At 43.0% G+C, this 23,898-nt stretch overlaps 1 protein-coding gene across 1 annotated transcript in view; it reads right to left on the bottom strand.

Moving 5' to 3' along the window:
* The window catches only part of TBC1D15 (TBC1 domain family member 15), a 186,881-nt gene that overhangs the window by 75,506 nt on the left and 87,477 nt on the right, over positions 1-23,898 (bottom strand). The window contains exons 6-8 of the mRNA XM_073620035.1: positions 16,287-16,389; positions 14,650-14,847; positions 10,057-10,185 (exon numbers count right to left, since the gene is read on the bottom strand). Of these exons, the coding sequence (XP_073476136.1) occupies positions 10,057-10,185; positions 14,650-14,847; positions 16,287-16,389 (430 nt within the window). The remainder of the gene's footprint in view (positions 1-10,056; positions 10,186-14,649; positions 14,848-16,286; positions 16,390-23,898) is intronic.

Raw genomic sequence — 23,898 nt, forward strand, 5'->3', positions numbered from 1 at the left:
CCCTCCGGTGGACCCCTGCCAAGGTACACACACCGCTAGTCTGCAGCATCTCCCAAGGGGGGAGAGAAAAGCAGGGAGAGAAGAAAGGGAGAAGAGGGACCCCTTAATCGACCTCCCAGGGAATGCCCAGCTGCTCAGTCCTGCCGAGACAGGAAGAGCTGTACTTACCCTCCGGACGAGCTGGGGACATCCCATCACAGACCCATTCCCGAGCAGTATGGAGTGGCTGCGGGCCATGGCACACTGTGACAAAGACATCCGTAGTCCGGTCATATGTGTGCCCCGGAGCTTGGAGCTCACCGGCCGCCCCTGGAGCCTGAGGGGAATGTCGTGGCCGACCCAGCGCGTAGCTAGGGCCTGCACACGCTCGGTGGCCAAGCTGGGGAGACTACAAGGATCTATATTTATCTAGCCTGTCACCCAGCCGGCTGTTGATAGAAGATCACAGGATCTTAAAATCTTGAAAAAAAAAGGCAAAATCCAGAAAAAAAAACCCAGGACCAATGGTCCAGATAGGGAGCCTAGGTCCTTCTCCTTTGCTAGGCAGAAAAAACTGAGCTGCAGGAGGCAGGCTGAGGGCTTATATCAGAGGGACCGCCCCCTGGGCGGAACTGTATAGTGCTGTTTTTTTCACATGCCATGCATGTTCTGCCTAGTCTCTCCTGAAAGGAGGAAGATACAACCCTACGGTCAAGAGAATGGAGCTGTGTCCGTCAATGAACGAAAGAGAAATCTAGTTTTAATAGTAAATGGACGGATTCTGAGTTAAAATATTTAAGAACCTACATCCCTGCAAAGATATCACGTACCTTCAAAGAAAACTTCCCTCCCCTACTACTAGATCACGCACCCTGCTAGAGACCTGGCATAAGGGTCTCCTGGTTTGGTAGGTGTAGCCTACTTAAAATGTGCATCTTGCCAAAGTTCCTTTATCTATTCCAAGCCTTCCAAATCAAGATACCCCCTGCTTTACTTTCGCAAGGTACACTCTGTTTGTCAAGTTCATATGGGCACACAAAAAGCCATGTCTGCCTCGCCACCTCTAGTCACTACCCAAACATTATGGCGGTCTGGCAGTGCCTGATGTTCGGAAATACTATCAGGCCACTCACCTTGGCAGAATTATAGACTGATGTCGTCATCTCGGCTCTAAACTTTGGGCTAAATTGGAGCAGGCCCAAATGAACATCTCACTAAAGGGAGCCCTATGGTGTTATGCCCATCTTCCAATAATGTTAATAATGCACCCTTTGTTGGGTACGGCACTTTAAATAAGTTCACAGGCCTGCACGCAATTTTTGCTTTCTGCCCCATACTATCTCCTGTTCCCTATTATGGGGAAGCCACAGTTCTCGCCTGGTCTTGATCCCCATACGTTCCGGCTCTTCTATCAAAGGGGTATGATCCAGGCATTTCATTTTATACTGGTGGGAAAGTGGCCCTCCATAAAACTGTTGATGAATGAATCGGGCCCCTTTAAACTTCCCTTCTGGACAGCTCTCCAATTACATCACTTTTTAAACTACAATGTTTTAGCCGTCATCTGACGACCTTGGAAAAATACTGTTTAGATGGGGACACTCTCCCTCTAGTCCTATCTAAAACATATGCCCTCTTAAACTGCCCGGCTGAACAACCACAATTACCATTCATATGCACATGGAAAAAGGAGCTGAAGTGTACATTTACGCCTGCCCAACAGCGCATCCTCCAATTTTCCCTGAAATCCTCAGTCAGTACAAAAATCCAAGAGACTAAATATAAACTTTTGACGAGGTGGTACCTCACCCCTCATCTATTACACAAATATTATTCAGACACATCGGGTCTCTGCTGGTGATGCCAGGGGGACAGAGGAACACTACTTCATATATTCTAGTCGTGCCTAAGCTAACCCACTTTTGGGCTGCAGTCAGAGATATTACCCAAAAATTCACCGAACGCAAGATACCTAATGATCCGGCCTTCTTCTTGCTACACCTCTCCACCGTCTCACCTAAACTCTATAAAAAAATCCATCGTGCCACACCTCTTGAATGCCGCAAAGTCCTGCATTCCACTCCACTGGAAGAGCCAAATACCACCGACTACAGCGGGCTGGTTTAACCATTTGCCTACCAAGCACTTACACCCCCTTCCTGCCCAAGCCATTTTTCAGCTTTCAGCGCTGTCGCACTTTGAATGACAATTGCGCGGTCATACTACACTGTACCCAAACAAATTTTTTTATCATTTTTTTCACACAGATAGAGCTTTCTTTTGGTGGTATTTGATCACTGCTGGGTTATTTATTTTTTACAAAAAAAAAAACAAAAATTTTGAAAAAAAAAAAAGTTTCACTTTTTTCTGTCAGTAAATTTTGTAACTAAGTAATTTTTCGCCTTCACTGATGGGAGCTGATGAGGCGGCACTGATAGGCTGAACTGGTGGGCATTGATGAGGTGGCACTTATGGGCACTGATGAGGAGGTACTAATATGCAGCACTTATGGGCACTGTTAGGCGGCACTAGTGGGCAATAATAGGCGGCACAGATAGGCGATACTGATGGGCAACACTGATGGGCATTGATTGACAGCAGTGATGGGCATTACTGATTGCCAGAACTGACAGGCATCACTAATGGGTACTGATTGGTGGCACTTGTGGGCACTGACTGCTGCCACTGGTGGGCACTGATCACTGGCATTGGTGGGCACTGTATGGTGACACTATTTTTCACTATTGCAATCAGGGTACTGACGATCAGTGCCCTGATTAAATTCCTAAATGTCCCCCTGCGTGGAGATGCTGCTGATCGGCTCTCCTCGCCACACACACTGTCAGTGGGAGGCGAGGAGCGCCGATTACCGGCACTTCCTTGTTTACATGTGACCGGCTGTGATTGGACACAGCCGATCACATGTTTAAAGAGCCGCGAACGCAGCTCTTTCCACAGATCGGGGTCACGCTGTGTCCTAGCAACACGGCGCGGGCGTGCGAGAGTGGCCGTTTTGGGACGCCGTCATATGACGCGTCCCAGAACAAGGGCCGCACCGCCCCGCCGACAGTTGACAGTGGGTGGGTGGGCGCCAACCAGTTAAAAAGGTAGAGGATATCAACAAAATGGAAGACTTAATGCACAACATCAAGAGAAATACTCTAAGACCTGGGGGCTTTGGAATCAGTTTGTCCTCTCTGAAGAGGGTACGGCCCTCCTTGGAACACAATACCTTAAACGGGTGCCATTGCTCGAATATGTTAATCATCCGGATCCAGTACCATCTTAGCTCTCTCCGACCCCCTCCCCCCCTTTTTTTCTTTTTCTTCTTTCTTTCTATTTCTTTTCCTCCTCTCTTGATTTATTTTGTTTATGGAAAATGGTTATGGGCAACATCAGGTCATGCTCCATATTTCAACCCATATCTTCAGTGACGACACGTGGACTGTTAAAATCTGATAGCAATCATTTCTTTTTTATTTTTTTTATCACTTAACAACTTCACTTTGCCTGTATTGGATGTGCATTTCCCAAACTGTATCTTTCCTAGACCCATGATCTATATGTTTGCCGTTTTCAATATCTACACAACATGGCTATAATGCCCGTTTTGTGTGTTAATAAAACATATATTTGAAAAAAAAAAACGTAAACTGTGCCTTCGTCCTCTCCACTCCCCCCTTATTTTCCCCGTAATATCCTCCTAGTCTTTGAATATGATCTCCTCACCCTAGTTATTCCCTTTAAAGGGGACATCCCAATTTAGCTAACCAGGGCTTCCACGTCATTAAGAATTTGTCCAGTTTCCTCCGTCTAACAAATACCACTTTTTCCCTCCATACTGTGGCATCCATCACTTTAGTCCATTCTTCTGATGTCGGGGGTCTCAATGATTGCCAATTCTGAGCTATTATCTTTCGAGCTTGGAATAAACATCTTATTACTGCAATTTTACTATTTTTGGGCACAGTATTTTCCTCTATTTTCCCCAACAGACATATAGTACCATTCAGATCTAACTTAAGCCCAAAGGTACTATTAATATCCTCCATTATCACTGTCCAGTACCTGAATAGTTTTGGGCACCTCCAGATCATATGAATGAAATCCCCTATTCCTTGACACCTTGGGCATTTGTTGTCAGCTCTCTATCCATACCGAAAAAGCTTCTTTGGAGTTTGGTAAACTCTATGTAGCAAAAATAGCTGCGATAATTTCTGTGAAGGGGAGACTGACACCTGGGAGCTCAAGTTCAATATCCTTCTCCACGGTTCTCCTGTTATCTTTTCCCCCAGGTCCTCTTCCCAGCCCTTCTTATTTTTAGCCAGTCTTTCCCCGTTAATGGTATTACTGCATATCTGTTCATACATCTCTGATATTAAGCCTTTGGAGGATCCTGTAATAGCTATTTTTGTATAAGTTTTAAAGTGGGCATTCAGTGCATGTCTAATTTGAAGATACCGGTAGAATGATTGGTTTGGGATACCGTACTCATCCCTCAACTCATCGAATGATTTCAACATACTCCTATCATATAGTTGCACGAGTTTTCTGATACCACAAACCTCCCACTCATTGATTTTACCCAAGGGGATCAAATCTGGAAATTGCTTGTTGTCCCAAATTGGGGTATATTCTGTTAACCCCCTGTATCCCATTACTACCCTGGCCAGGGCCGGATTTACCACAAGGCCACCGAGGCCAGGCCTCGGGGCGGCAGTGGTGTAGGGGCGGCGCCGCTCCTGCAGCGACTTCGCGGCCGCCCCCCCTTTCGTGCTGGCCATTAAAGTCTATTATGGGCACCAGTGCCCATAGAAAAGATGGCCGCGAGCCGACCACGCAACTGCGCATGCGCCGTTCCAAAGCCGGCCGGGCTCGGGAAAATTCGTAAGCGCTCGGCCGGGCGGCGCATGCGCAGTAGCGTGATTGCGCCGCTCGGCGCCATTTTTAAAAAAATTGAGGGTAGCTTGTAGTGTCAGCGGTGCGGCGGCGTGGGAGAAAGATGACATCTCTCATTGCCCGCACCGCTGTTCCGCCCTCCTCCTTCTGATGGCAGGCAGCATGGCAAGGGACATCCCAATCTGGTGGCAAGTGACATCCCCATCTGGTGGCAAGGGACATCCCCATGTGGTGGCAAGGGACATCCCCATGTGGTGGCAGGCATGGTGGCAAGGGACATCCCCATGTGGTGGCAGGCAGCGTGGCAAGGGACATCCTCATCTGGTGGCAGGCAGCGTGGCAAGTGAGATCCCCATCTGGTGGCAGGCATGGTGGCAAGTGACATCCCCATCTGGTGGCAGGCAGCATGGCAAGTGACATCCCCATCTGGTGGCAGGCAGCGTGGCAAGTGACATCCCCATCTGGTGGCAGGCATGGTGGCAAGTGACATCCCCATCTGGTGGCAGGCAGCGTGGCAAGTGACATCCCCATCTGGTGGCAGGCATGGTGGCAAGTGACATCCCAATCTGGTGGCAAGTGACATCCCCATCTGGTGGCAAGTGACATCCCCATCTGGTGGCAAGTGACATCCCCATCTGGTGGCAAGTGACATCCCCATCTGGTGGCAGGCATGGTGGCAAGGGACATCCCCATGTGGTGGCAGGCAGCGTGGCAAGTGACATCCCCATCTGGTGGCAAGGGACATCCCCATCTGGTGGCAAGGGACATCCCCATGTGGTGGCAGGCATGGTGGCAAGTGACATCCCCATGTGGTGGCAGGCATGGTGGCAAGTGACATCCCCATGTGGTGGCAGGCAGCGTGGCAAGTGACATCCCCATGTGGTGGCAGGCATGGTGGCAAGTGACATCCCCATGTGGTGGCAGGCATGGTGGCAAGTGACATCCCCATGTGGTGGCAGGCAGCGTGGCAAGTGACATCCCCATCTGGTGGCAGGCATGGTGGCAAGGGACATCCCCATCTGGTGGCAGGCATGGTGGCAAGTGACATCCCCATCTGGTGGCAGGCAGCGTGGCAAGGGACATCCCCATCTGGTGGCAGGCAGCGTGGCAAGGGACATCCCCATCTGGTGGCAGGCAGCGTGGCAAGTGACATCCCCATCTGGTGGCAGGCATGGTGGCAAGTGACAAGAGATGGTGGCAAGTGACACGCTCAGGGCTCCCAATGATTCTGCATAATGGTGAGTTGAACTATTTCAGTTTATATTACAATGTAATGATAGAAGTAATGTTTTTCAATCATCCTGACACCATAACAACCATGGTGCCGGGGATGATTGAAGCACTAACACCAGCCATTGCCTTGAAAAATTGCCTGCGAAAAATCCTTACCCCTCGCGCGCTTACCCTGAAGTATTTTTAGTCTGTACAATTAAAGCCAGTTATTTTCAGTGTTCTCGTGTATGGAGATATGTTTTTAATTGATCTATTGTAGAAGTCATCGATAAAGGACGTGGTGTGTGTGTGTGTGTGGGGGGGTGGGGGGTGGGGAGGCGGCATTGAAGGACCCGGCCTTGGGGCGGCAAAGGGAGTAAATCCGGGCCTGACCCTGGCCGCCTGCCATACTTTTGTTATATGTTTTAATGTGGGGCATCCAGCGAGTAGGGAGTCCGCTTCCAGAGCTTCCACCAAACTGCTATGCAAGGCTCCCTGCAGCATCATTCGTGCATTTTTATTACTCTCCCCTGGTATATTACATCCCCTGAGGTGCTGCAACTGGGCAGCCAAAAAATAACTGCACGGGTGTGGAACTGCCACTCCTCCTCCTTTTATTGGTAGCTGCAGTATCTGTAAGCTAATATGAGCTTGCCCCTTCTTCGAGATTAGTTCCCGGAACAATGTTTCAATTTTTTTGAACCATGTCATTCCGATCCAAACTGGAGAATTATGTAGCTGATACAAGAGTTGGGGCATCCAGATCATTTTAATGAGGTTAATTCTTCCAGCTGCTGACAGAGGAAGACGACTCCAGATATCACACTTCCGCTGAAATTTAAGCAGAAGGGGAGCAAGATTATCCTCAATATACTGACCTGGGTCCCTTGTTAACCATACTCCTAAATACTTCATCTTGTCTACCACCCTTAGTTGCCCGACCGAGGATGGGAAAAGATCTATTGTGTCTACAGGCATCAGGGCCGATTTCTCCCACTTCATTACCAGACCTGAGAGCTTCCCAAACTCCTCCACTATGTTCATAACCCCCGCCAGGGATGCGTCTATATCTCCAAGGAAGAACAAGATGTCATCTGCATATAATGCAATCCTTTCTTCTCCCATCTCTCTTTTAAACCCCTGTATCCCCCTTGCAGATCTAATTGCAATTGCTAATGGTTCTATTGCTAAAGTAAACAATAGAGGTGACAGGGGACATTCCTGCCGTGTCCCCCTCTTCAGCTAGATTGGATCAGAGTATGTATTATTAATCCTTATCTTAGCGCTTGTTGTCTTATAAAGTGCTTTCACCCAGCCTATAAAAGTGGGTCCGAATCTAAACACCTCCAGAGCCCGCCACAAATAGTCCCACTCCAAGCTATGGAAAGCTTTGGCAGCATCCAAAGAGACGACCACTCGTGAACCCCCATTTATTGTCGGGATCTGAAGGTTCAGGTATACTCACTCGCCTTACATTAATGTTAGTACATCTATTGGGAATAAACCCAGATTGATCTGGGTGTATAAGCTTTTGTATATATTTATTCACCCTAGCGGCCAGCACTTTTGCCAGTATTTTTGCATCTGAACACAGTAAGGATATTGGACTATAGGACGAGGTATCCATTTGCTCTTTCCCTTCTTTTGGGATAACCACTGTTGTAGCTTCTGCCATTGAAGAGGGCAACCCCCCCCCCCCTGCGGCCACCTCCCCATGAATCCTCAATAGCTCTGGAAGCATCACCTCAGCGTACCGCTTATAAATTTCAGTGGGAAGACCATCTGGGCCGGGGGACTTCTGGTTAGCCATCCCAGCCACTACGCTTTGCAGTTCCTCCAGAGTTATGGGGGCTTCTAGCTCATTTTTTTCCCTTTGTGAAAGAGCTGATACCTCAATCCCCCTAAAGAAGGTATCCATATCTCTTGCCACTTCTCCGCTCCTGGATTTGTATAGGTTCGCGTAGTACTGCCTAAATGCGTCAAGTATTTCAGGGGTCCGAAAAGTAATTTCTCCCCCTGGCATCCTAATGGCTGTGATTACTGATGGGGAAAGAATGGCCTGCACACTCCCCCTCAGCAAAGGTACGTTGGGATTGAAAAAGACGCTTATTTTCTGCCTTTCTAGTAATGATGTTATGGTATTTTTGTTGACTTTTAAGCCACCTCTCTTTTTTTTCCGGGGTTGGATCTACCACATACTGATTTTCAGACTCCACAGCTTCCCTCCCAGTGACCTCCTCCCACTCCCTGGACCACCTTTTGATCTTCACAACCTGTTATTATTAACCCTTTGAGGAAAGCCTTCAAAGTATCCCACACTATCCCGGCACTTGCGGAGCCCTTCTTATTCAATGTTACAAATTCCTTTAATTTTAATGTTACCTCTGTCGGTTCCCTCATTAACTCCAACCAAAATGGACTTATACTCCATGCTCTCGGGGGGGTTCAGACCTTCCAACTGAATCATCATTATTAATGGTGAATGGTCAGACACTCCCCTAGCAGCGTATACTATGCTTTTTACCAACTGTACCAAATCCCCGTTTCCAAAAGCCATGTCTATTCTTGACATTGTTGCATATGAACTAGAGAGACATGAGTATTGCTGCCTCATTGGGTTTTGGGTTCTCCAGACATCACACAATCCCAGTTCTTCCATAAATTGGGCCAGCCATCCATCAGAAACTTTGTCAGATTGTTTCCCTGGGGGGAATCGATCTTTGCTCTTATCAATAACTTTGTTAAAGTCCCCCACCACTATAACCGGTATGTCCTCTTTATCTTCGAGAAACTCTGCCAACTCTGCGAGAAGGCCTGGCTCGCAGTTCCCGCTTTAATTCATCCCAAAGGTGTTCCATCAGGTTGAGGTCAGGACTGTCAAGTTCCTCCACCCCAAACTCGCTCATCCACACAATATTGCCAAAAAGTATTGAGCCACCCCTCCAAATCATTTTATGGAGGGGGGATTATTGTGTGGGATTATGGAGGGGGGATTACGATGGGATTGTTTTTCAGGGATTGGACTTGGCCCCTAAGGCGTCAGCATACCAAGACATTTTGGACAATTTCATGCTTCCAACTTTGTGGGAACAGTTTGGGGATGGCGCATTCCTGTTACAAAATGACTGCGCACCAGTGCACAAAGCAAGGTCCATCCGTACATGGATGAATCCTGACCACAACCCGATAGAACACCTTTGGGAAAAATTAGAGCAGAGACTGCGTACCAGGCCTTCTAGTTCAACATCATTTGAATATTATTCTTGATCTAGCTCCACGTCCTAATATTTGTGTAAGGGAGTGCTGATAAAGGTGAGTACAGCTACCTCACCATTCCTGCCTCTAAAGGAAAACGTGATGATGCCTCCCCCCAAGTGACAGTTATATCTAACAGCCAAATGACAATGTCCTATTCAAAGGAGTGAAGTCTCTGATTGATCCCTTTCATTCAACAGCAGCCATTACATTGGTCTTGGACCGAGACAGGAACTATAAGGTAGCACTGGTAAGGTGAGTGTAACGGAGAGGGGCTTTACAAACACACTGTCACATTGCCCTGTGTGGGAAGGGTGACAGGGTCTTTTTAACCACTTGCCGACCGCCGCACACCGGTTTACGTGGGCAGTATGGGATGGGCAGGCACAAAGGGCGTACCCGTACATCCCTTTGAATTTGCCGCCTAGCGGGCGGGCATGCCCGCGGGTCCCGCAAACTCGATGTTCGCCGGCGGCCCGCGATTGCAGCGAAGAGAGGCAGAACGGAGAGATGCCTATGTAAACAAGGCATTTCCCTGTTCTGCCTAGCAACATGACAGGGAGCTACAGCTCCCTGTCATCGGGAGCAGTGATCTCTGTCATGTTGTAGTGAGCCCATCTCCCCTACAGTTAGAACACATCCAGGAACACACTTAAATGGAAAACAATATTTCAAAGGAAAGCACATGAATACATTTTTAAAGTGACGCACCCCTTTAAATATCATTGTCTTTAGGTGGTCCACATTCTGAATTCTTCCTTCTGAATCCATATGGCTGTCCCATTCAGAAGTTGAAACTGGATCTCTTCGGTGGACTTCTGGGCGAGTTCCAACATCAATCTAAAAGAATTAAGCTATAAATTGATAGTGCAAAGTAAAACGTTTACTTGAACAATAACTGAAAAAGGAGGAATGTCTAGCAAATATGGTACACATGCAGACAAACTCAGCTTTAAAAGTGTTTTTTTTTTTTTTAAAAGAATCAGATCGATCCGATGCTGCATCTGTCCCCCACTGGCTCTAACACTGAGAACTGAGTGATCAAACACCGCCGATCGCTCGGTCCTCAGGGCTCCCTAAGCAAAGAACTGGTTAGTCAGTCACCGCTGTCTGCTCAAGGTTTGTGTGTTAACTCAATGCATGCTATTCTGGTAAAAAAAAAGACCTTGCTGAGAATTTGATGAATAGTTATAGAGTTTTGTGAGACCACAAGACTTGAACATTGAGAAACAGAGTGAAGCCAATGTCTTGCATCATTTCCGTAAAAGGATTTCTAAAATACATCAGAACAGAGGAGAAGGTATTAAATAATTCAGCTATGGAAAGATGTATGTAAATCCAAAAACATGGCTATATCCACATTAATATATACAGTATCAAAGAAAATCTAATTATTGCAAGATTTATTAAAGCCTGAAAAGGCCAAGCAGCTTACAACTTTTTTATGTTTAACACAGAAGGTGAAGACTGACTTCGCACATCTGGGGTTTTGTCATTCTGTTAAAATATATGTCTGTTATAATCTATATATCAGTATATTCACTCAGCTCAACCCAAGATAAACAGTTAATGTTCCTATTATACAGACACTTGAAAATCTGTTTATTGATGCTATTAAATGGGAGTTTACAGACAACAAGTCTTAACAAAAAGTGAAAACTAACCCCTGATTTACAGCAGAGCATGACAATAAGTCACCATGAAAGATGTAACTGCCTCCTACAACAGATGAGATATTAAAGACATATACTATCTCACTTGACAACCTGCAACGGTTTGTTGCTGTTTAAGACTCTATTTACAATAGGCATTTGCAGCACCAAATCCCAAATTACCTTTTCCCTCCATCTTAAACAGAAAACTGACAGCAATGTGGCCTTGAAAGTAAATGTTTCAGACTAGTACCTGTTATATTAACTAAATAAAGTAAAAAGCTGAATTTTCAAAGTTACTTTTGAAATGTGTATAGGGAAATGGAGGTTCAATAGTAACATGTGTAACATCTGAAAGCTTCAAAACACCTAAAATAAAAGTCTAGCAAATGATAAGGCCCCTACTTTTTCTTATAAGACATGCATAGGTATCTCACAGCTCCAGGATATGTCAACTTTATTTAGAAAAACATCAAACATGGCAGCATGTGGACAAGTCATGATACTAAATACCATCTACAGCCCTGGGTATTAGTCTGTTTTCCATGCTGATATGCTTACTTAAGGACAGTTACGAAAAATATTCCTTGGATTTCACTAGCTAAACAACTTGGTTTATTTCTTTCACACTTATTCACTTTTTGTCCATTCTTTTTTCTGTGTGTTTTTCTTTACTGGTGAGAAAAGATCAAATATGGTGCCAGTAAATTTTTAAAGGGAGCTGAAGGGAGCTCTGAATGTAATGGACATGATCTCAAGCAGTCTGTTGTAACATGTACAGTGCCTTGAAAAAGTATTCCCACCCCTTGAAATTTTCCACATTTTGTCATGTTACAGCCAAAAACGTAAATGTATTTTATTGCGATGTCATATGATAGACCAACACAAAGTGGCACATAATTGTGCCATGGAAGGAAAATGATAAATGGATTTCAAAATTTTTTACAAATAAAATATGTGGAAAGTGTGGCATGCATTTTTATTCAGCCCCCCGCGTCAATACTTTGTAGAACCACCTTTCGCTGCAATTACAGCTGCAAGACTTTTTTGGGGATGTCTCTACCAGCTTTGCACATCTAGAGAGTGAAATTTTTGCCCATTCTTTGCAAAATAGCTCAAGCTCTGTCAGATTGGATGGAGAGTGTCTGTGAACAGCACTTTTCAAGTCTTACCACAGATTCTCAATTGGATTTAGGGGTGGACTTTCACTGGGCCATTCTAACACTAATAAATATGCTTTGATCTAAACCATTCCATTGTAGCTCTGGCTGTATGTTTAGGGTTGTTGTCCTGCTGGAAGGTGAACCCCTGCCCAAGTCTCAAGTCTTTTGCAGACTAACAGGTTTTCTTCTAAGATTGCCCTGTATTAGGCTCCATCCATCTTCCCATCAACTCTGACCAGCTTCCCTGTCCCTGCTGAAGAAAAACATCCCTACAATATGATGCTGCCACCACCATGTTTCATGGTCGGGATGGTGTGTTCAGGGTGATGTGCAGTGTTAGTTTTCCGCTACACATAGTGTTTTGCTTTTAGGCCAAAAAGTTCAATTTTGATCTCATCTGACCAGAGCACCTTCTTCCAAATGTTTGCTGTGTCCCCACATGGATTCTCACAAACTGCAAACGGGACTTCTTATAGCTTTTTTTCAACAATGGTTTTCTTCTTGCCACTCTTCCATAAAGGCCAGATTCGTGGAGTGTACGACTAATAGTTGTCCCGTGGACAGATACTCCCACCTGAGCTGTGGATCTCTGCAGCTCATCAGAGTTACCATGGGCCTCTTGGCTGCTTCTCCCGTTAATGCTCCACATGCCCTGCCTGTCAGTTTAGGTGGACGGCCAGGTCTTGGTAGGTTTGCAGTTGTGCTATACTCTTTCCATTTTCGGATGATGGATTGAACAGTGCTCTGCAAGATGTTCAAAGCTTGGGTTATTTTTTTTATGACCTAACCCTGCTTTAAACTTTTCCACAACTTAATCCCTGACCTGTCTGGTGTGTTCCTTGGCCTTCATGATGCTGTTTGTTCATTAAGGTTATCTAACAAATTTCTGAGGGCTTCACAGAACAGCTGTATTTATACTGAGATTAAATTACACACAGTTGGACTCTATTTACTAATTAGGTGACTTCTGAAGGCAACTGGTTCCACTAGATTTTAGTTATGGGTATCAGAGTAAAAGGGGGCTGAATACAAATGCACACCACACCTCTCACATATTTGTAAAAAATAAAAATAAAAACCGTTTATCATTTTTTCCTTCCACTTCACAATTATGTGCCACTTTGTGTTGGTCTATCATATAAAATCCCAATAAATTACATTTACATTTTTGGTTGTAACATGACAAAATGTGAAAAATTTCAAGGAGCATAAATACTTTTTCAAGGCACTGTACCTCGTGTCTGGCAGCCTCTTACAGCATATCAATCTTTAATTAAATAAAAAATTATTTGCTTCGATAAAATAATTAATGCCATAAAACCCCATCCTAGCAGCTGTACAAGATATTAAAAAATGAATAATACCAATAAACTGTGTGATAAAATAAAAAAAATTAATTAATTAAAATAAAAGATAAAAATCTGAAATGTTAAATATATAAATGCAAGTATAAAGCATTATCCCAAACAATGTACAGTGACAAGCAATCAGTATAACAAATGATCAGCGGATATATTGATATTAAAGTGCCATTTCAGTCAAATTCTACTCCCACCCCAATTCTAAGCCTACTCCAGCTACACTGTAAAATAAAAGGTGTGTATACAAACCTATTCCGAAGCCGCTCCAGTCCGGTCACATGTCAAGCTTCAGTGTGGGAAGAGGGAAAGCCAACAACCGATGCCCCATAGTAAGCCTATGAGTGATGCCACTGCCCAGGCTTTGCATCTGTTGCTGCCTCTCCTCTACACCAAAGCTGGAACTGGAACGCGATCATGAGACCAGACCGATGCGGCTTCAGAATAGGCAAGTATACACAACTTTTACAGTGTAGATAGAACAGTCTTAGAATGGGAGTGGGAGTAGATTTAGCCTTAGTCAGAATTTGATTGGAATTCCACTTTAGCCATTCACACAAAAACACATTGTCCATAAAAAACCAACGTTTGTATAAACAGTGGTGATCAAATAGGTAAAACGGATAATCATTGCATATATCAGTAATACATATCCATTTTATAAACTGTGGACAAAAATACACACATTTATGTATATAAAAAAAAAACGCGTTGTCTGAAGAAAAAAGGGTTTATAGGTCTATATTATGACTGATAGCTCTCTTAAGATGCACTGAATAAAAAAAAAAAAAAAAAAAAAAAAACATTAGTCTGGAGTCAGACTATCTAAAACCTGGACTGGGTCAAGAAAATAAGACGTAAAATGAGACAAGCCATACTAATGCAACCTCTTATTGCCCAGGGAAGTGGAGACAAATTGACTGTCAATACCCCACGGATCCCTATGGCACCAGACCAGGCTAAATAACTCAAAACCTTGCACAGAGAATCTTTGCGACAGTCTGGTGTCTGGATACATCATCCTCAGCAGCTAAATGGGAATATGTTTATGGCTCTGGGCAGCTTTACAATCTTCTTTGCTGTATTTTATGGCCTACAGCAAGACAAAAAATTAAAGACATCAATACTTACACGAGTTATTACTTCAAACCCTGATTCTTCTTGTTGATTTATTTTTAAATCAGGAATTGCATCAACAAGGAAATCAGCCATTTCCTGAGGAGGCCTGCGGTGTGTTGCTGGATCAGTACCTCGTAAAGTGTCAACAAAGAAGTTTGTAACTTTGGAAAAGTTTATCATTGTGGCAGCATATGGGTCCTTCTTAAGTTTCTGTGAACAAAAATGTACATATTATTAGACAACTTAAAAAACCTGCTGTATAGCCAAGGAAAATAAAAGGCAGTAAACTAGCATTTATGTTTCCCTTCAAAACAAACTCACTTAACTGATAATGGAGGCCCAAATCAATTAAATTCCTTTAACTTCTGAGATTTTTAGTTGTCGAACAATGACCAATAAAAAATGACTATTTTGTTAGATACAAGAAATGTCTTAAAATCTTATCCACATAAAATGGCCTACTCCCAACCTAACTCTGGAACTTTCAAATATAGTAAATGATTGGGTGATTGGCTGCCCAATCCCCATTTTATCACAAACATTTCGTGATTGTCCTTCCTATATTCCCTTTGGGTAGTGCAATTATAGTAAATATACACTTTGGAACTAATGCAGTCATCATGAAATTCATCTTTTAATAGGCCCTAATAGGAACAGATGAAGATAGTTTGTTCTGGGCTAGACTATGCTAAAATTTCCATGGTTGGGACTGAGCTGGGACATGGATTGGCTATATAGTAAAAGGTCGACAGCTACTGGTTATATGTGCCTTATTTTAATTGTTCTATGGACACGAAATTGTACTGTTGAACAAAACAATCTTATAAACTCACCTCTATGCTGTAGCATCGGTGTGATGCTGCAGCTGTCTCACATTAGCTCTATGACCAAGAATTGGACAATCACATGACCACTGATCGCTTAGTTTTAGGTCCACTCTGCCCCTCCAGCGCTGACTGGAGTGTCGAGGTGGAAAGATGAACGTAGCATATTATGAGAAAATACTGGAGGAGAATTTACATTTATCAGCCTGAATGCTGCTCATTGGGCGCATTTTGACTTTCCAACATGATAATTATCTGAAACAGGTTGATTTACTAAAACTGGAGAGTGCAAAATCTGATGCAGTTCTGCATAGAAACCAATCAGATTCCAGGTTTTGTCAAAACTTAATTGAACAAGCTGAAGTTAGAAGCGGCTTGGATACCATGCACAGCTGCACCAGATTTAGCACTCTCCAGTTTTAGTAAATCAACCCCATAGGATCAAGTTCCCCTTAAAATGGCACAGCAGAGAAAAGCAAAGGTTCTAGAGTGGCAATCTTAATCTCCTGACCTCAACATTATTGAGTCACTGTGTGGAGATCTTAAAGATGCATTTCATGCCAGACATCCAAACAATTTACAGGATCTGGAGGCATGATGCCAAGAACAATGAGCAGCTTTATAATATGAGAAAATAAGGACATGTGTAATCTGAAAATATAAATGACCATCATTTAAAAGTCCCTAAAAAGCCTAAACTACAAAGAATAATAAGCCGCATAGTGAAGAAAACATAAAAAATGTATTTTACGTGCAATTATAAAGCAATTGAATAAAGATATTCTAAGCCATGTTTCAAACATTAGTAAATTAATGGATTTTTACCTGTAGTAAACCATCAGTCGGCTCTTCATGGAGGTTTTCAAAAGATTGGGAAAGACTCCTGTTTTGGCTATCCACAAGAAGAATTCGACCATCTTGATCTGATCTATAAGAAAAAAAAAGGGGGGGGTTAAAAATGTGTTACTGAAATTAAAAAAATCATAACATGTATATTGTATCATATATATATATATATATATATATATATATATATAAAAAAATTGTTTTGGATAGAGTAGGAAAGAGAATCTCTATCAAAAGTTTTTACTGCACTCTGTGGCCCCACTGGGGAGATTCACCCCTCTATTCCTTTGACCACTGTGACCAGTTGTGGAGACAGTTGTTCCAGTTACAACCGCCTAAGAGGGTAATTTCCCTCCCTTTAAGAGACTTGATCTCACTTCCTGTTGTGCCTCTGGGACAGAATGTGAATGGAAATGTCCCCAATGGTACAGACAGCAAAAAAAATAAACCTACGGGGATCGTGACCCCTCCCTCCCTACTCTGCTCAAAACCAAAAAAATAAAAAAAAGTAAGATACACATTTTTAAATCTGTGACTTATAATAAAAAAAAAAAAGGGGGGGGGGGCTGGGCTTCCTGAACCAAGAAAAGGGATCTGGATCCTTCCTTCCGATGGTGGCATCGGACAAGGCATGTGGCAACAACACAACAGATCACAGTGTTGGCTTTCACTGGCCAGGTGTGAAGGTAAACAATGCATTAAAAAAAAAAAAAAAAGGTGGAGGGGGGGAAAAAACATGGAGGGTGGAGGCAGTGAAGTTCCTCTTTAAAGCAATGTAGTAAAGTACAGTAACATAGCAGGTCAAATGGCTCATTCTTATATTTCATTAAACATAAAAATAGCATTATCTGGTTATTTTACTGTCTTATACTGGTGTTTTTTCTGGCTGGTGTATTGATTTTAAAGCCGTTTCAATAAAAACTACTTCACTATGATACTTTATTTCTTTTGCTTAATGAGATCATTGGGTGGTGTGAGCGGCTATATGTCCCCTAAAGATATCTGAATGAGAGTCCTGGACTATCCGGATCCATCAATTTATCCCTGTTGATCAACAACGCTGTATACTGTATGGCAATATACAGCCTCTGGTGAGTTTGCATTGCATGTGGGGATGAATGGATTCAACAGTATTTCCACTGAATATGTACTAATTATTACACTATGAGATTTTTCTGTTTGTATGGATGGATATGACTGCACATGGTTTTGAGGGGGTGACATTTGATACCAGATGTGGATTAACATGAAGAATTACAATTGCATTGTATTGCATTAAGTGTGTGGGCTGTTCTCTTGAGTAAAATAGCACCTCCTTCTGGTGAGTTGTCATTTCTTCTATTTGTGCACATTTTAAAAAGGAGCGCCGTACTTTATATGGACCTTTATACTTATGGACCTTTATACTTATGGACTACTTGGTTTAACTTGTCGGCAGCTCTGCAAATATGTTTTTTTATTTATCAGCAATAAAGGGAGATTGTGCATCTCCCTTTATTGCTAGCAGCTATTTTGTTGGTGGAGCGCGGAATATATATATATATATATATATATATATATATATATATATATATATATATATATATATACTTAGATCTCACTACTTCCCCAGAAATATATGGTTTCAAACACTTAAAACTAGTGATATGTAGAAGAGGTATAATCATGATTGCAGCTGCGCTGCGTTAATGTAGGGATTCACATTCATCTGCCACACTATATGGGCTTAGTGTGGCACCACTATTTAAAGCCTGCAGGCTCTGCAGCTTCCTGTGTGGTCTTCTTTCCACAACCCTTTTCACTGGCTAATGAATAAGCCTGAATACATGATGTGCTCCCTGTGACACCCCTGTAAAGCCTGCATAAAAAAACACCTTTGGTCCCCATTTCCTGAAACATATCAGAATAACAGAATTGTACAAAACAACTACGCAAGTCTAATTTTCTCACAGTGCTGTTACCTGTAGTTTCAACATAACTTCTGATTTGCAAGGAGTTGTGAGAGGCTAATATAATTACATATTTCAGGTAAGTTAAGTACATAGGGGGACATTTATCAATTCTGGCATATGGCAAAGCAATACCATCATGAGACTTTATTACAAAAGATACAGACCAACTCATAAAATTCCTCCTTTCTGCTCTTAAGTCTGAACTTGCAACTACAAAATCTGACCCTGACCAATTAGAGCGATTTTTTTCCCCCCAGTAATAAATGTTTCCAAACTTTGCAATCTGTCTCAATTGGCTGTAATGGTTTTCCATTGAGCTGCTTTGCCTAACAAAAGTCAGTGTTTTTTTTAATGTTATACATATATACAACGCTGCCTGCTTTAAGCCCTTGTTTGTTGTGTTGCACAAGGTTGCAGGACACTTGCAGAGCGGACTCATTTACTTGAATGGGACATGCTTGGCAGGTGCTACACCCACCAACCATAACAGGTCATACAACTCTTGAGGGCTGCGAGATGTGTACACCCCTAGCCACTGAAGCTAAAGGGGGTGTGGTTGGGGCAGTGGTGGTAAAAGCGCGTCTTAACTATGGGCTTTTACCAACCCCCAAACTACAAATGTAAATTAACCCTTACTGTTCTGACCCCCCTATAAAGGCTGTTTTCAAACTGATGTGCTGCGGTTTACCTGCACCGCGGATGCAGCACAGTGCATCTGCGACCTTTTTGGTTAGCTGCACTTTGTCATAGACTTCTATTATATCCTGTAGGTGTGGTGCACTTTCTGAAAGCGTACCAAAACTTGTGCATTTGGGAGTTTTGGTGCGCTTTCAGTGCACGAAACCTGCAGGATATAATACAAGTCTACGGCTAAGCGCAGCAAATTCGCAGGAAAGCTGCAGGTACCAGCTTCAGGAAACCATTCCGCTGCCTAATTTCCTATGCAGCCATCTTGAAACTGGTTGCCATCTGCACCTTGAGGATTGACTGCCAGGAACTAAGTGACAAAACAGCTTAAGGTGGAACAAAGGTGGAAGAAGCAGAGCTCTGGCCACATGCAAGAACAGCAATTTTCATTTTCATTTCTGCATATGTACAGTGCCTGAAAAAGTATTCATACCCCTTGAAATATGTGGCGTGCATTTGTAATCAGCCCCCTTTACTCTGATACCCCTAACTAAAATCTAGTGGAACCAATTGTCTTCAGATGTCACCTAATTAGTAAAAAGAGAGTCAACCTGTGTGTAATTTAATCTCAGTATAAATACAGCTGTTCTTTGAAGCCTTCAGAGGTTTGTTAGAATACCTTGGTGAACAAACAGCATCATGAAGGCCAAGGAAAACATCAGACATGCCAGGGATAAAGTTGTGGAGAAGTTTAAAGCAAGGTTAGGTAATAAAAAAATATCCCAAGCTTTCAACATCTCACAGAGGACTGTAAAATTCATCATTCAAAAATGGGGAAAAAAAAAAAAAAAAAAGTATGACACAACTGCAAACCTACCAAGACATGGCCGTCCACCTAAACTGACTGGCCGGGCAAGGAGACCATTAATCAGAGAAGCAGTCAAGAGGCCCATGGTAACTCCGGAGGAGCTGCAGAGATCCACAGCTCAGGTGGGAGAATCTGTCCACAGGACAACTATTAGTCATGCAAAATTTAACTTTTTGGCCTAAAAGCAAAAAGCTATGTGTGGCAGAAAACTAACACTGCAGATCACCCTGAACACACCATCTCCACCGTGAAACATGGTGGTGGCGGCAGCATCATGTTGTAGGGATGCTTTTCTTCAGCAGGGACAGGGAAGCTGGTCAAAGCTGGAAGATGGATGGAGCCAAATACAGGGCAATCTTGGAAGAAAACCTGTTAGAGTCTGCAAAAGACTTGAGACTGGGGAGGAGGTTCACCTTCCAGCAAGACCACGACCCTAAACATACAGTCAGAGCTACAATGGAATGGCTTAGACCCCTTTCACACTGGGGTGTTTTTCAGGCGTTAAAAAAAGCGCCTGAAAGAAGCCTCATCTGCAATCCCAATGTGAAAGCCCGAGTGCTTTCACACTGGGGCGCTGCGCTGGCAGAGTGTCAAAAAAAGTCCTGCAAGCAGCTTCTTTGCAGCGCTTTCATGTTTTTTGCCACCGGGCTGAGTGCACCGATTGGCCCGAGCCCTTTCACGCTGCCAGCGCCAGAAAAACGCCTCAGTGTGAAAGTGGGTCCTAAGCAGCTCTTTACCAGCGTTTTTCAGGCGCTGGTAGTGTGAAAGGGCTCGGGCTTTCACATTGGGACTGCAGATAAGGCTTCTTTCAGGCGCTTTTTTTTATGCTAAAGTGCCTGAAAAATGCCCCAGTGTGAAAGGGGTCTTAGATCAGATCATATTCATGTGTTAGAATGGCCCAGTCAAAGTCCAGACCTAAATCCAATTGAGAATCTGTGGCAAGACTTGAAAATTGCTGTTCACAGACGCTCCCCATCCAATCTGACAGAGCTTGAGCTATTTTGCAAAGAAGAATGGGCAAAAATGTCACTCTGTAGATGTGCAAAGGTGGTAGAGACATCCCCAAAAAGACTTGCAGGTGTAGTTGCGGCGAAAGGTGGTTCTACAAAAAGGATTGACTCAGAGGGGCTGATTACAAATGCATGCCACACTTTTCAGGTTTTTGTAACAAATTTTAAAAACCATTTATTATTTTTCTATCACTTCACAATAATGTGTCACTTTGTGTTGTTCGATCACATAAAAACCCAATAAAAAATACATTTATATTTTTGGTTGTAACATCAAAAAAATGTGGAGAATTTCAAGGGGTATGAATACTTTTTCAAGAAACTGTACAGTATAAATTTGAAGCATTGGGACAATATAAACTTTATGGCAAAATAAATAAATTAAAACAAAAAAAAATTGTCAATTTTTTTTTTTCTTACTGATGGAGGTATTATGACGTGGTGACTTGATACAAACTGAGCTTAGAAGAACAAAAAGTTGAAAGCAATACCTACTTGACAACCAGACCTCTAATATCAACCACACTCAATCCTAAATATCAACTAATTACTTCAGTAAAAGTTATGATCACCCCAGCAGGCTGTATGACAAAACAACCCCATCACTGGCATTACCTGATGCAAAACATTATCAGAAGGCACATCCAAAAAAAAATAAAAAATATTGAGCATAACTGATAGCCATTGCCCCCAAGAACAATAAGCTGGGGTTTCTTTCCCCCCCAAATCATTAACACAAAAAAGACAATCGTACAATTCAGTCAATGGATATATCTGTAGGTACTTTAACAGACTAACTGCAGAGGACAAAGTATCCTTGTACAATCTATAGCCAAAATCATAGCTGTCGGCAAATAGTACCAAAAAAAGACATTATTATTATTTGCCTCAGAAGAGCAGACATGATAGATAACAAAGGCAGAGGAGGCCTCAGTAGACTACCTGCATAAAACAATATGTTTATTCTGGTACACAGCTCTATTCCATCGGCCACATATTACTCTCCTGAACTAAATGCAATCATAGTGATATAATCAGCAATTGTTCTGCTAGGGGCAAAGAATGAATTTTCTTATTCCACTTGTGCAGGGACTACCTGGAGTGTTATTAAAGTGTGAGATAGGATCTTTAATAAGTTTTATCTCTTTATTTTCAACACAACAGAATGGGACGCCATTATGAGGCGAGAGGAAATCAAACAGGAGATTACCATAAAGAAAAAAAAGCCACCAATGCACAAGTTTCAACTGAAGGCCTTTGACGTGTTGTTTTAAACAACCAAGCATGTAAAGTCTAAGGGTGGCCCAAACTTTGCACACAATTTCTGCAAAACTCGTGACAACTGAATGCCGATTGGCTGTGTAAGTTTCCCATGCAGAGGGCAAAAACAAGCACCTAAAACCAACTGAAACATGCAGAGATATAGACACACATATTTTATATATATATATATATATATATATATATATATATATATATATATATTTTACACACACACAGCGCAAAATCTCTAAGCAACTGGACACTAACTGATCATTTTGTTATAGACAAAAGGGAACAAGATGATCAAATGACAGCCATGTTGGCAGGAACACTGACAGAAACCATTAGTATAGTGCCAAGAGGTTTGCAGGCAAATATCTCACTTCATGTCATTCACAAAACACGTTCATGTTACTCAAGTATGGCAGGAAATAAATTCAAGTGACTACTATATTTTCCTAACCTTCAGGAATATTACATTACTAGATACTCCTTTGATTATTAAGATAAGAGTCTTAAATCCTGCACAATAAGGTTTTCATGCCATCAGACACCTTAAAAAATCCCACTATTTGTGTTTTTCTTGCATGCTGTTTAGCAGGCAGACAGCGTGGGGCGTTATACATTACAGACACTTACAGACTGACCCCTCCAGCTTTTGTAGATTATTTTTTAAGTAGAACAGCTGCTGGAGAGCAAAGAGGAGTGTGGAGGGTTCACAGTGGGCACTAGGTGAAGGAAATGGGAGGAAAGGGTATGGCAAGGGGCAGTATGAGCAGGAGAGGAGTGCAAACGGCATGATAAGAGCCAGTATCTGTAGGAGAGGGTTGGTTTTGTTATGATGGCATTTAGTATGTACAGAACAGAAGTGCAGAGTATGGCAGTCAGCATTATGGAGAGAATGACAGTTGACTGTATGTACAGCAGGCAATGTGTGCAGGAAAATAAGTTAGGGCAGTACTTGCAAAACAGGAGTGTGGAAGGTAAAGTGTGGATGGCAGGGGAAGAGGGCTGGCAGAGAATATAATCTTAATGGAGGAGATGCCTCAAAATATCATGTGGACAATAGAAGCACAGGTCCCAGAGAACAAAGTATGGATTGGTGGGGCTGCCAGAGAAAGTAGTAACCAGGGGGAGATGTCAGGCAATAAATGGAAGGAGGGAATGCTAGAGAAAGTAATGCAGACAGTGAAGGAAGCACTGCACCAAAAACTAGTGCAGACACTGGGGAAAGAGGTACAACACAGGGGTGTGAGGAGAATGTTGCAATTTGTGGGGGACATGGTGTTGTTACTACTGAGTGAACAAAATGTGTGTTGTAAACTCATCTGCAGATAGTTCTGAGAGAAAGCACGTGTGCCTTCTCGGTGACAGTACTCCAGCAGTAAAAGAGACATTACAAAATCAGTGTTCACACAGGGGGAAGGAAACTCACCTATCCTGTGAACAGCTAGACAGGGCTGTGAATCATCATGTTTTGCGAGCATTAACTGTCCAAGTTTTACCTCTCCCCTACAAATGTTCAATGGTGACATGACAGGTTTCGAGAGGTACTCCATTTCTGTCCCAGTACAAGTATGTCCTTGGATACTGAATCCACTGCTTCTGTGATGTGTCCTCTCAGGTCATTTAGGTCCTGTGGCATGGGGGGGGGGGGGGGAGACATACACCACTCCTTGGTTTACCCCCACAGAGTCTGGCGATCGCGGAGGCCAAAACAACACTCTTTCCTGCAGAGCAACACCCCCTGTCTGTGCAAATTCCTACACACAAAAAGCCTTCTCTTGCTTCAATGTCGCCACCATGTGTACATAGCACTACACCATGCCTCTGGGGATGATGGCATCAGCAAGCAAATAAAAATGATCATT

This window comes from Aquarana catesbeiana, linkage group LG03, assembly GCF_042186555.1.
Source record: "Aquarana catesbeiana isolate 2022-GZ linkage group LG03, ASM4218655v1, whole genome shotgun sequence".
Lineage (NCBI taxonomy): Eukaryota > Metazoa > Chordata > Amphibia > Anura > Ranidae > Aquarana > Aquarana catesbeiana.